Raw genomic sequence first — 14,038 nt, 5'->3', positions numbered from 1 at the left:
CTTCGCTGTGCACCAGCGCCTGCCCAGTTTATCACACGCACACCCCACATTTGCACACGTGTGTGCACACGCAGAGCTCCTTCGCTGTGCACCAGCGCTTGCCCAGTTTATCACACCAACATTGCAGACCTCACATTTGCACACGCGTGTGCACACGCAGCCCCTTCCCTGGCACCACGTCCCGTGCACACGCATGGGCACAAGCGGAGCCGCTTCGCTGCGCCCTGCACGCCCTCCCATCCCCATTCCCGTGCCATTCCCGCCCCATTCCCGCCCCATTCCCGGAGCCCGCGCTGCCGGCTGGCCCGGCGCTGTTGCTCTTGGCTCGGCCGCTTCCTGTTTTCCGGCGCCGCGGCCGGGCAGCGGGCAGAGACCCGGCAGCTCGTGACACGCACGGCGCGAGCCCGTTCCCGGCGTTGGGGAGGATTAAACCATTCCAACCAAGCCGCCCGCCTGGATTCCTGCTGGGGGGACGCGGGAATGGCAGCGAGCGACGGGGCCGCGCGGTGCGAGGAGGACACACGAGCAGCGGTGCCCGGGGGGCACCCGTGGGGCGCCGGGGGACCCGTGGGGACCCACAGGGGCAGGGCGGGCGGCGGGCGCCAAGCACAACACGGAGCAGCTGCGGGGCCGGCCTTGCTCAAAGGGCCCTTTGACTGCGGCGAGGAGGAGGAGGAGGAGGAGGAGGAGGAGGAGGAAGGGGAGGCGGTGGCTGCCTTGGGCAGCCGGCCCAGCCGGCGCTGCCCGGACTCCGGGGCCCCTTGCCTGTGTCCAGGGCGGGGGGTTGTGCCCGGACTCCTGGGCCCCTCGGGCTCCACGGGGCTGGAGCAGGGAGGGAAGTCCCAGCTTTGCGTTTCGCCTGGTGCCCAATTCCAGATGTCCCCCCAGTTCCCCCATTCCCAGGGTGATGGTGCCCTCGGGAAGAGCAGGAAGCTCCCAGGACGGACCAGGCGCCCCTCTCTTAAAAGCAACGTGGTCCCCGCATGGTGGGAATTTATGTATTTGAGATATATATATATATATATATTGCATATATGTATATATATATTGCACACCCGCATCCACGGCGCCCTCCAGGGCACTCGGGCCATGAATTGTGCAAAACTCTTCCCTGACGGCTCCTCTCGCTCCAGAAAAAGTAGCTGGGGAGCAGCCCGGACATCAAAAGCAATCTAAAATAAAATAAAATAAAATAAAATAAAATAAAATAAAATAAATAAAATAAAATAAAATAAAATAAAATAAAATAAAATAAAATAAAATAAAATAAAATAAAATAAAATAAAATAAAATAAAATGAAAGCAATGTGGGTCTATTCTGATAAACTCGGCTTAAGGATGCTGCTGCGCGAAGGGAAAGGCCTGGGGGGGATGCACAAGCTGCCTTGGATCCGGAGGAACGGGAAGCAGCGGGAAGGGTCCTGCTTGATGCCACCTCCAAAGGGGACCCCAGTGTCCCCAAAGGGGAGGTCTCACTAGCGCGGAGCCTGAAGAGCCGGATTGGGAATGGCGGGATGAGTGGCGGGATGAGTGGTGGGAGGAGGGCGGCCGGAGCGGGTGCTGGGGGCCCCGGCGCTTTCGGGGACCCTGGGGTTTTGGGGAGCAGTTAAGCGTGCGGCGGTGGCAGGAGGGCACCGGGACCTAGCGGAGCGAATCGCCGCTCCGGGATGGAGCTCCCCGGATCCCTGCGGTGCTCCGGGATGGAGCTCCCCAGATCCCAACAGCGCTCCAGTATGGAGCCCCCTGGATCCCTCCGGCGCTCCGGGATGGAGCTCCCTGCATCTTGGGACCACATGGAGGTGCTCAGAGGGCTTTGCTGCTCGGGCCACCCAGCGCCACAACGATGGGCATTATTGTCCACGCGGGAGCGATCGATGCCGATGCTCGCGGTCCTCTATCAGCTTTAGTGCCCGCCTTCACCCTATCCATTGTCATTCCCAAAGGGGAAAAAAAAGCTCAGTTAGTCCCCTTTTGGGATCTAAGACTGTGGAGCGAGAACGAGGGGAACGGGGGTTTGGATCCCCGGGAATGCCCCGGGAATGCCAGAAATCTGTTGGGTTCAAGGGCACTGCGCCCCATGGTGCGATGTGAACTCATCCTGAGGGGAGGGATCCCCGGCTCCCTGGAAACATCCAGTGTGATGGATACGGGAGTGGATGTTAGGGTTATCACGGCAGGGATTTGACCCACCTCCTGGCCCACATTCCCTGGTCCCAACCCAACCCAACCAGGGAATGGTCCAAAGCAGGGTCAGTCACTTTCCCATCCAAATAACGACTGAGGAAGGGCAGGTAGCRAGAGCGTGTCCGCGCATCCCCTCGGCACCTCTCGCCTGACGGGGAAGAGACGTGCTGATGAGCTGGGGTTTAAAGTTGGGCCCCGGACCGGGTTTATGGGGGGTCACCAAAGACGTGCGCGCTCCTCGGCCACAGYGCAGTTACCAGGGCTCAAGGAGGAGCTCCCATGGGTGCATCAGCGGCCCCCGAGTTCACCAAAACCGCGCGCTAGTGCCGGAACAGCCGGCGGATGGGAGCTTGAAACGGTCCGTGGGTCCTTGGAATACGCTGGGCTTTGGYATCAAAAGGAAATCCGGGAGGCGGAGACCACTGCATGATCTAAGGGGGTTAATGCAGTGATGGGACCGCTGTAAGGACACCCGTCTGCAGCAAGGAGCATCATCCGCAGCAAGGAGCACCATCCGCATGGAGCACCATCCGCAAGGAGCATCACCCGCAGCTCTGCTCCCCGCAGCAGGACCACTCTTGGTGACTGATTTAAAGGACTGTTTCTTCACCGTTCCTTTGATCCCTCTCATAGACCTAAGTTCATCTTTACAGCATCTGCCTACAATGAGAGTCCGGTGCAGCGGTCTCTGTGGACTGCATTGCCGCAAGGCATGAAAAACAGCCTCGCTATTTGCCCAAAATACCCCAAAACACCCCAAAGCGTATTGCTGTTATCTGGATGACGTATTGGTAGCCACTTCCTCGGCACAGGAATTGCTGCTCATGGGCTGGTGGTGGCTCCTGAGAAGCTACAACGTGCAGCACCATGGCAGTATTTGGGGTGGCTGGACCGAAGCAGAGGGCCACCAATGCTCCAAATACCTGCCCTGATGAAACGCCCAGCGATGATCAGAAGGTTTTGGGAGTCACAAACTGGTTATGGCCCATCTTAGGGTTGACAACAAGCTGTCCCCGTTATTTCCTCCACTGAAAGGAGATCCAAGTCTCTCGTGTCCTCAACACGATCTCAGCTGCTCAAGAAGCCCTGAATGTCACTGCAGAAGCTGGAGGCACCCAGCAGCTCTCTAGGACAGAGCTGTAGGTGCCCCTTCCCTTATATRCTGCATATATGTATTGGGTTTGGGCCCCACCAGGGTTATGGCTCTGTGGAACCATAATTGGATGTCCCATTGCTCATATCAGAATGGCAGCTGATCGTGGAGACCCACAAGGGYCCACCACAAAACTATGGAACCACCTGCCTGCGTAATGGCTTTCTGTGTGCACTGCCCCTTAAACATAAGCATAGACTCAGCCTATATAGCGAGCCTTGTGGCATGTATAGAGGGAAGCCTGATAAAAGAGGWGGCCGATCCACAGTGGTGGATCTCTCTGTGGACCTTGCTCCAGCAGCGCAGACAACCCTACTGTGTCCTCCACGTTCAGAAGAACCTACYGTGAGCGGCCGCCGAACGGGCTCTTATCCAGCTGGGAAAACAAGGSTTGCAAGGGAATGATGGATGGGGGAGGCTTGAGGGGCGGCTGGGTCATTGGGGGGTTCCRATTTGGACATAGGCATGGATAAAGCTGGGATTAACTACGGTTGGAACAGCGCTAGCGGTGTTGCCTTGCCTGCAAAGGGCCCTGCAGCAGAGGGTAAGTCCAGCATCATTGTAGAAACGCGAAAAGGGGGAGATGGGAGGTCTGAGGGGTGGTCTGACCTTCAGCTGCTCTGACGTTCACCACGTCCTCGAACCAGGCTGGAAAAACCCGGAGCGAGTGGAGTAAACAACTTCTGTGGAAGCTGCAGAAGAAGAAGGGAAGCTGCTGATGAGAAGGGAACGGTCAACAGGAGCGGGGCACGAGGCTCTACGGGATATTTTTAAGGGGGACTTGGGGGAGTTGGAGGGGAGGAAACACAATATTGTACTTGCTTGATCAATAAATGCTTATGCCTGCAGCCCACGGCCGTCCTGTTGTAACTGCAGAGCCAGCGGGAGCCGACAGGACAGGGCCCCAAAGCAGCTGCTGGCATCGGGATGAGCCCRAATTCCCAGGGATGCTCCGGCCGGGCAGAATTGGCCGCACGGGGAGAGCGGCTCTGCAGGGCAAGGGGCTCCCGTCGGAGCCGGACGGATCCCGCTGCCGATGGGACAGCAACGACACAGCACAGGTGCTTTTCTATTTCTTTTTTAAATCACCTTGGATTAAAAGCTAAACCAACACCTTCCCTGCAATAAATAGCATCGTCTTTGGGGAATTGAAAGACGATTCTTTTTTTCTTGTCTTCCACCCGTGTCCCTTAAGGAGATGTATGTGCAGATGTGGAGACCTCCTCTGCTCAAAGGTTGTCCATGGCACAGAGCTGGTCAGCGCCAGCAGAACCAACTGGGTTCTGAAGGAATGAAGTCAGAGTTTGCTGTTTTGCTCTTTTTTTTGGCATTCTTGGTGACGGCCACACACAAAGACGTCCCAGATCCCCTCAAYGCGGAGAAGGGCGAGACTTTATTTACATGAAGTCATCGGAGTCGTTGCCATCCTGCAGAAAAACAGGCAGATTGGGATCACTGCACACACTGCAACGGGAAGAGGCCAAGCAGCCCTGTCCTCCAGCCACCCCAAAAGGCTCCTGTGGCACCAGCCAGAGCTCACCTGATTAGAGGACATGTTCTCTGCCTTCATCAGCGACGAGTAGCTCCTGAAACGACAACATCTTGTGTTCAGAAGCCACCACCAAAGGTGTATTTTAATAAAACAAGACCAGAAAAAAAGAGTTTTGCCTTTCTAAATGCAGACAGGCCAGGCCAATGCTTGCCCCTCTCCCACGGCTTGGCTGCAGAAAACCCAGACGTGCGCAGCACACAAAATCTCCTCGGTTTTGTTTGAAACTACCAACCAGATAATCCCAGGAGGAAGAAAACCCTTTATTTTTGGGGGGGACAGTCAAGGATCAGCTGTGGGCCAAGGTTAAGCAGGAAGGCAGRCCCCTCGCTCTAACACAGATGATCCTGCTGGTAATTTCTCTTATGCTTAGCTAAGCCCTCCTCTTCCTGATCCCCACACGTGCTGAATCACCCAGGAAAATATAGGAGGTTTCTCAAATTCCACTTTCACAATCATTTCCAGACCAACATGACTTACTGGGCTAAAAATAGTGTCACCCATTAAAAGGCAGCTTTTGGGGCCAGGCAGCTGGTACGTCCGGCGCTGGGGCACAAACCCACGCGYGTGGCTGCATGTTCTGACTCGGACAGAAAGGCCAACTCCACACTTCAAAACACCAGAGTTTAAAGCCAAGTTGCTTAAGGAAGACTGAGGATTTGTTGGYGTTTTAAGGCCACATCGTGGTGCAACAGGGAGCTGCAGAACTTCATTTTAATGCATTTTGGGAGCCTCCCACAAAGCTGGGAGCATCCTCCCGACGCACAGGCAGAGCTCAGCACCTTGCCAAGCTTCACCCAAGGGCAAGCATAAAAAGAATCGCTTCTTCTTTCTAACAATGGCTTCACACGCGGGTTTATTTGAGGAGGAATTGGGCAAGCACATTCACCGGGAGGACAAAGGGAACCAGCCGGCCGTGCAGACATCTCTGTCGCAGCGGGTCAGCTGAGCTGCATTAGGCAACTGCTCAACAGGAACTGCTGACCCACGGCTCTCCTCCTGTGATGACAAAAACTGCCCAAGYTAGAAGCTGGCGCTGCGATTTCTGACTTACCTAAGCTCTTCCAGCTCTTTCTTCTTCTTCATCTCYTCCTTYTCCTTCCGCTTCATCTCCTGGATCTGGGCTTTCTTCTCGTTCCTTTCCTCTCTGTCCCGGGCTTCCTTCTCAGCAGCCAGGTCTGGGAAACGCTCCACTTTGGTCTTCTCCAGCCGGTTCAGTATCTCATTCACCTTTTTCTCCACCGTCAGCATTTTCACCTTTGGATTGCAAAGAACTATGATCCTTATAAAAAAATACTTTTACTTTGGCACTTGCTCAACGGAAAGAAAACACCCGCTTTCTACTTTACACATGACTGAAACCCACAAAAACAGATGCTAAGAAAAATAACTGCCACCTCAGCCTATTCAGCAGGTTGCATAAGAGCAAAAAGTGACCCACTCCCAACACCCCTAAGCTGATCTAACCCACGTGGGCACTGCTGGGTGCGTAAGCATYTCCAGTTTGCTTTCCTGGTGTGTGTCTCAGCAGAGGCCAGGCAGCGAGCACTGGTCTCTGCTGATGCCTAAAGAGCTGGTAGCAGATCTCTGCAGACCTTTTTGGCAGGAGAAACCCATGTGTTGAGCTCCTGCAGCCTTGCAGTTGTGCTGCAGTTCTTGTTCTGTGGCCTGGAGGGGTTTGTTGGTTTGGCCCGTCCCTGCCCCAGCACAGATGTGTTTTATCCCAGCACCTGCCTCTCTCGAGAGCCAAGCTGTGACACTCCCAGTTTCAGCCTAATGTTACATGGGGACACTAACTCAGTTTGGGAAGAGGCCCGAGCCCACACCAAAGCTGAAAAGTCGTTTCTCAACACGTTTACACACAGGTGTCCGGCTGCAGCAAGTTAAAATACGGCCTCAACAGCAATAAACTCGAGCAGAGAGCACAGACTGACACTTYATGCTGCTCTGCATCAGCTGCACAGCGCTGCTGTTTGAAACACGTGCTGTGCAGGCTGCACTCACACGAGCTGCCACTCCAGCCACGGGATTTCAGTTTATTTTTCATGAATCCAAACACATCCCTGGGATCTCTCGGAGCTTTTGGGAGAGAATGTCCCCTGCCCCAAGGCAAGTGCTGGAGACAATTCCCCTGGCTCCTATTGCAGGAACGTTACGGGCATGGAAAGCTCACAGCCTGTCAGTGAAGGCGACCTGCTGGCCCCCAGCAAACACTCACATCCTTCTGCCTGTGAAACCCAATCTGCCCCACGTCCATGTCCGCAGTCTTCTTCAGGTTAGTCCAGGGCGTGTAAACCACGTTGACGTTGTTCATCTTGCAGCCTGGGGAGCAGGGGGAAAGAAAGAGTGGGAATGTGAGTGGAAACGCCGCGTGATTCGACTCTCCATCGTTATAAACTAGGTAAGGAAGCAGCAGAAGGGCCCGGGTGCTGCCAGGGAACAGAGCGAGGCGACTACATCGCTTTCTGCAGCAAGGCGAGYGCTGCAGCAGCGCTAATGAAATCCAGATGGAGGGAGGGAGGCGGCGCCAGGCGAGCGAGCGCTGCCCGAGGGGCCCAGGGCGGCCCCCTTGGCTCCCGCAGCACCGCGGAGGCACCTCCAGGAACTCAGGAGATGCAGAATTCCTCCCTCCGCGAGCACGGCGGGCAAATCCAGCGGCTGGGAGCGGCATCTGCTTCCCACACGGCAGAAACTTCGCTTGATGCAAACCCCACACATTCTTGTGGGCCTCATACACTCACCAAGCACCTTCCCCACAGCAATTTGGCCTCCCAACAGACACCCCAGCAGCAGCACCAAGATAATCAGCATCCCCCAGCATCAATTAGCACCTCCCCGCATCGGTAATTACCTTGAATGCTATTAGCCTTCACTAGATGGGCACAGTCTATCAACACTTCTTTGGGAATGTCATCCACTGTCTGCCCCTGTGACAGAGCAACACGACATGAGCACCGAGGCCAGAAAGAGGGATCAGCTCCCTAAACACACCCRTGGTTTCCCACCGCACGTTTTCCAGACGCAGAGCTTGTAAGGAGAGGCTTAGAGGAGCAACGCAGCTCACATCCCGCTTTTCCCAGTGATATTTTCCCTGTTTTTGTGCAGAGATTGTTTCTAGGCACACGCCTGGTGTCAAGCCAGAAGTCATTCGCTCGGCAGTCCTGGGCCCATTAAATTTCCTGCTCCTCCCCGCGTTTCCTAACGGAGGCCGTAAATTCCTCCTCTCCACATGGTCATTACCTGCATCCTTAGGGAGTCCCCCAATTCCAGAGCTTCATGCAGGCAGGAGGTGCTTGCTGCAGGGCAGCCCCTCGCAATTCTTACACAGACAAATGTTAATTAGGACTCATTAAAAGCTGCGGGATTACCTTGTGTAACCGCAGATACACGTGCGCGGAGGACAGCTTATCCACATGAAACCTAAAAAACAACAAAAAAGCACATTTAATTGCAAGTTGGCAAGGAGGGTCTCCTTCCCAGCAAATGACATAGCGGCCACTCCAGGGAAAAGAAATCTGGGCTGGTCACRGCATTTGGAAACACCTAAGGAAGTCTGAGCTTATCCCTCAAGAAGCAGCACCTTAATGAGACCAAAAAMCAAACCTTCCTTGCCTGTTTTAAGTGATAGACAACCTGCAGGCAACACGCAGCAGATAAGCCTCCCCRTGCAGTGTTTTGGGGTATATTCTTAAGACAGGAACATAAACTATCAAACTCTTTAGCAGATGCTGCTGGTTATATCACTTATATGACTGGTCTCAAGCTGACATGGCAAAAACGGAAGAAAAACAAGCTAAAAACCTACTTTCTTGATATCACCCACTGCTGCACAACCCCACTTCACTTTCAAGGACGGGAGGGGTAATTGAATTCGTGCCACCTTCAGACCTCCAACCCTGGGATCAAATTTAAACTGTAAAATGGCCTTGGGAAAGGGAGATTGTGGAAGCGGGAAGGTCGATGCAATCACTCAACTCGGCTGCTTCGGGAGAGGACATTTGTTTCCGAGCACGAGCGCACRCAGAAGGTGCTCCAGTACCTACCAGATGTCCTCAGGCCACCCATATTTAATCAGGTCTTCGTCTGCAAGAACAAAAGCAGCAATGAGAAAGGTTGGACACGGCACAGAGGGTACCCAGCAGCAGAATGGGGCTCGAACACTGTCGCTCACTGCAGTAGGACACAACATCCATGCTAGGAATCATCATTTCCAAAACACACAGTGACTTTGGTAAACCCAAACTCTGAATACATCTAATTTCCTTCCTCCTCTGACACATCTCCATTGCATTGTTTTGAAAAATTTAAGTTAAAATATTTCTTCAGTATCTATTTGACAGAGATCAGGTTTCTTTCAGGGAAGGTCTTCAGGATAGTGATACAAACTCTTCCCACTCAGAGAGAGACATCCTGGATTTAGAGCAGGTGCTGATTTGGAAACAGGAGAGGCAGCAAAACTGTAACCTTCAGCTCAGGGGGAAGGACGGGAAGAGAAAACCCATGAGTATGAGCAATCACCRGAGAACACAGAAACATAATCTCCCAAATTCTGCTTAGTCTATCAATTAAAAACCAAAAGGAAGTAACTTCTATCTCTTTTTTTTCAGTTAATTTAAATCATTCGTATTTATGTTGTTTGGAGGATCATAAAACTTTAGCTATCCTTGCTAAAACCAACACTATAAATTCCACAGGTATAAGTCATAATAACTTACATGGGTGGAAGCATTTTTAAACAATATACAATTTCAACACATAAAAAAAAAATCCTTTCAAACATGGTTAAACCCCATAAATTCAAACCCAATCTGTCAAGAGCATCAATATACTTACTTTCGTATTTGTCTTTTCCCATGTAAATGGTGTAAACGGAAGGAACAACTGAGGGATAGAAAGAAGAAAACAAATCAAAGGGGGTTTTGGACAAATTGTGCAAGGAGGTGGCGCAGGACACACCAGCCTCGGTCACTGAAATTGGAATGAAAAACATCTCATCTACCCCACTTCCCTCCTGGGAAGATTGTTTGGCATTTGCTCCAGGTTTGGTTCAACATGTTTAAGAGGATGTTTTGAGCGGGGTTGCCACCCACTTTCCAGGGGAGGTGATGGATGAAGGAAGGGCTTTCTGAGCAAAATGCCCCCGGTCAGCCACGTGCTTCGGCCTCTCCAAGCAGTGATAAGATCTGAGCGAAGGAGGTCTGCGAGGCAGAAATGCCAGTGTTGTGTTTGCAGCCTCCCTCTTACATAAACCCCCCTGTTTCCCTGGCCTTGGTTCCTGCGAGGCGTCGAAGGGCGACGCTGACCTGCCTCGGGGCGCTCACAAAACCRCATTCCTCAGGGCACCCAAAACACCCAAACTGGCATAAATCAGTTACCGACTTGCAGTCCTGTTCGAGCCGCTTGGGGACACTTTGAACAACGACATCCTCCTCTTCAGGGCTCATTCCCCAGTGCAGGAAAGACTCGKTTTTGTTTCTACTAAACACAACGACTCTCCCTTTTTAGCTCCTTGGAACAGCACGAAGCAACACGGTGCTACAGCCAAGAAYTGCTGATTACAGAGATCCCAAACAACTGTCTTGAAGCTCCCACTAACCAACCARAAAATGTTTTCATAAACAGCAACAGGAAAATATCAACTATCTACCTGTTTAGGTCAGAAATGAGGAAGAAACGAAACAGAATTCTATTATTAGTCTATAATAATAGAATAATACAGCAGGACGTTACTTCCAATCCATACGATTTAACACACTTTGGTGACAGTACAACGTGTTTTGAGCAAACTGCAACAGCCTTCACAATTACAGCGCCTCTCTGGTGACCTAACCAAGTGACAATGACAGAAACTCTTTGCAGAACCATCATTTAAGGGATATCGTTTGTATCTTTAGCCTACATAATGGCTCKACTACTGCAGCTTTTCTGCTTGCAGCACCATCTAAGTCATCCTCCCCATCTGCAAGGCGTTAGATCGAGGCCCTTTTCCTTCCTCCCAGGAGAAAAGTCATCCTGGAGGTCAAGAAACACAGAAATCGCTTCCAGTTTCCCACCAGCAGCCGCTTATCAGCAGCAAGTGCTTATGTTACAGCGTCAAATTAAATTCCCAGCAGGTATCATCAGCACATCAGCTCAGGGGCGTGGAAGAGGCTCCACTTCCCACACCAGAACTTTTTTAAACCGAGCCCAAGAAGAAACCTACGTCAGAAACGCCAAGACCAGCAAGCCCTGCCCAAGGACAACGAGGTACGGGACACTCGAATGTGTCTCGTTGAAGAGCTTCACCTCCAGAGCTGAGCAAGACAACGATGCACCAGCTTGGGAATACACCGGGCAAACGGAAAAAATCCTGCCAGAACCTAAGGGAGCCGGTTATRTTTTGGTAAAATGAAGTAGTGCAAGAAAAAAATATATATTTATATATATTCCTATACTGCTCAKCATTATATGAGCCCATACCACACTGAAAGACAGCTTCCAGATGTTTTGGAAAGAGACAGTCCTTTTGTAAGGCAAAACACAGCGAATCCGGCTCTGTTTAGACCACGAGACTCCCCGCACTCTGCGCCCACCGCTGCTCCCCGCACCGGGCCCGTCGGCGGCCCCACAGCGGCTCCTCCGCGCGGGGACCCCCCTTTTTGGGGGCTTTAAAGGCCCACCGGCCTCTGCCCTCACCGCGGCCCGGCTACGGGCCCGCAGGGAGGCCCGAAAGGGGACGTGTCGCGCTCAGGGAACCGGCGGCGGGCCAGGGCCCGGCGGGGGGACCGGGCCCGAGGTGTGCGGGAAGGCCTCGCGCGGCCTCTCACCGTTGGAGGTGAAGTAAAACACCATGACGATGGCGGCGGCGCGGGGGCCTCCCCGCCCGCGCGGCCCGGCCCGGGCTCCGCTCGGTAACCGCGCCCGCCGCGCTCCCCTCAGCCGCCCACAGGCCGCGCACCGGAAGCGGAGCGGCGCGCATGCGCAATGGCGGAAGGGACGGGGCTGCGCAAAGTGCGCATGCGCATAACGGCGTGGCGGGGCCGCCTCGCCTCCAGGCGCATGCGCCAAGCTCAGCTCTCCCGCGCTGTGAAGGCCGAAGCAGAGCTGCGCATGCGCACTGTTGTATGCCCGGTGAGGGCAGAAAGAACGCTGCGCATGCGCCCCATTCCCGGCGCGGTGAGGGCAGAAGGCTACGCATGCGCTCGACTGCCAGCACGGTGAGGGCAGAAGGAGCGCTGCGCATGCGCTCCCCGGCCTGGCAGCGCGGGCACGCAGCACTGCGCATGCGCAGCTCTCACAGGCGCTCCCGCCGAGCGGTTCGTGCGCATGCGTAGAAAGGCTTCTCCCCCTCCCTCCGGCGTGAGTGAGGCGACGCGTGGTGGCACTGAGGAAAAAAGTGCGCTCGGAGGCAACTTTTAAGSCTGAATGTGCTTAAATTGCTATTAGAGGGTGCCTGGGTTTCAGTGGGCTGYCTCTTTGGCGTGTTGTGCCCGTGCTGAGCTCTAGTGAGCGTTCTCTTTGCCCCGCTGGGAATGTGGCTCTCCTGAAGGGAGTCACAGGTGGAAAACAGAGGCAGCGAAATAACCCAGGAGGGGGGGAAACAGAGGGGATGCACTGTCACTCAGGAGGAGTCTCGCTTGTCTTTGCTGTCAATTCCTGCCTTGGCTTTTACTGACTATTTCTTCCTTACAGACATCTATCTGAGGGGAAAATGTTCAAGAACGGAGACTGACCACCCTGTTGGCTCTAGGAAGCTTTCCTGAGGCTTCTGGTGGCTTCATCTATTAACGGTGGGTATCTGTCGCACAAACCCTTTCACTTGCTCTCCGAGTTCACCCYGATTGCCTCGTGGCATAACCTTTGCATTCTACAGTGTAGCATAGTTTTCTTGGACTTTAGTAATGCTGGAATATTAGCTTTATTCTTTAGCAGATGAGAAGACAGGATCTGTAGTAGTTAGGTTTCATAGCACGCAGCACTAGATTTCTGTATGGCCCAGCCATAGAAATGCGTAGAACCGTCATCACTGCCACATCCATCTCCTTTGGCTAATCCTGGCTTGGGAATGTTGCTTTTCAGTTGCAAGTTAACCATCGTTTATGGGAGATGCTCTTAACTGCAGGGCTCAGATGGCCCATTTAAAAGCAAAGGCAGCATAAAGTGCTTGCTGCTCCAAGCCATGTGAATTCCTCTCATGGGCTTCATAAGCCAAACGCCTCCCTTCCCTCCAGCCTCAGAGTTCCCCTTTCTTGCTCTCCCAAGGGAACTTCCTCTTCCATGATCCAGGGATATTTCTTTTGGCACTTGGGATAATTAAAATTAAGTCTCCCCATTGCAGAAGCTGCTAAATAACGCCAACAGTCCAGCCCTTATCCTGCCCTGCCAGAATTCGTGAGTGAGCACATGTGCCCACCTCGTTTGCCTATCTCACACGCAYAGAAGAGCAGTGGGCGGAAAGAAAGAAGTCTTGACACCAAAAGCGGTGTTTTTTGGAAGATTTTGGCCACGGGAGGTGCAGGAAGGTGACCCCCCCCCCGCCTACAAACCCCAGCATGCCCCGCGCGCTACCCCCGTTTGTAGRCGGCTCTGTGCGGCGCGAGGCATGCCGGGAGTTGTAGTCCTTCGCGAGAAGTGCGTGGCGAGCAAAGCCGTGGGGCGGGCCCAAAGGGGCGCGCGTCGCCTTGTCCAATGGGGATGAGGTTCGCAGTGAGTGACAGCGCGCTGGGCAAATGGGGAGCAGAGGGGAGGGGGCCGTGACGGGCGGGAGAGCCCGCGCGCTTTTGAACGCGCGGGAGCGTTGGCGGCTGAGGCGGYGCTGAGGTGAGAGGGAGCGCGGCCGCCTTCGTGACAGGAATGGGAACGCGGGGCTGCTCGGGGAGGGGGCTTGGTGTGGGGCGAGGGGTGTGGGGAGTTTGGTTAGGGTCTGGTGTCAGGTGAGTGTGGGGAGCTGGGGGGCTCTGGTGTGAAGTGAGGGGTGTGGGGAGCTGGGTGAGGGATGTGGGGAGATGGGGGTGTCTGGTGAAAGGTTAGGGATGTGGGGAGCTGGGGAGGTCTGGTGTGAGGGATGTGGGGAGCTGGGGGGCTCTGGTGTGAAGTGAGGGGTGTGGGGAGCTGGGTGAGGGGAGCTGCGGGGGGTCTTGTGTAAGGATAGGGATGTGTGGAGTGGAGGGGGC

General features: G+C 54.0%; 2 protein-coding genes across 2 annotated transcripts in view; one reads left to right on the top strand and one right to left on the bottom strand.

Annotated features, from left to right (window-relative positions):
• Positions 1–4,471: 4,471 nt before the first annotated feature.
• CCDC25 (coiled-coil domain containing 25) lies at positions 4,472–11,755 on the bottom strand. Its single transcript, XM_026041405.1, has 9 exons — positions 11,693–11,755; positions 9,720–9,767; positions 8,930–8,969; positions 8,255–8,306; positions 7,738–7,813; positions 7,105–7,208; positions 5,941–6,143; positions 4,878–4,923; positions 4,472–4,764 (listed from the first exon to the last, which is right to left on the bottom strand). Exons 1-9 carry the CDS (start codon positions 11,715–11,717, stop codon positions 4,735–4,737), a joined length of 624 nt encoding a protein of 207 aa, XP_025897190.1. The 5' UTR covers positions 11,718–11,755; the 3' UTR covers positions 4,472–4,734.
• A 456-nt stretch (positions 11,756–12,211) lies between these two features.
• Positions 12,212–14,038, top strand: part of ESCO2 (establishment of sister chromatid cohesion N-acetyltransferase 2) — an 18,275-nt gene continuing 16,448 nt past the window's right edge. The window contains exons 1-2 of the mRNA XM_026041489.1: positions 12,212–12,261; positions 12,558–12,655. The gene's annotated coding sequence lies outside the window, so the exon portion shown is untranslated. The remainder of the gene's footprint in view (positions 12,262–12,557; positions 12,656–14,038) is intronic.

Source organism: Nothoprocta perdicaria, unplaced genomic scaffold (assembly GCF_003342845.1).
Source record: "Nothoprocta perdicaria isolate Ctin4 unplaced genomic scaffold, notPer1 scaffold_101, whole genome shotgun sequence".
Classification (NCBI taxonomy): domain Eukaryota; kingdom Metazoa; phylum Chordata; class Aves; order Tinamiformes; family Tinamidae; genus Nothoprocta; species Nothoprocta perdicaria.
This window is presented reverse-complemented; position numbering and strand designations above follow the sequence as displayed.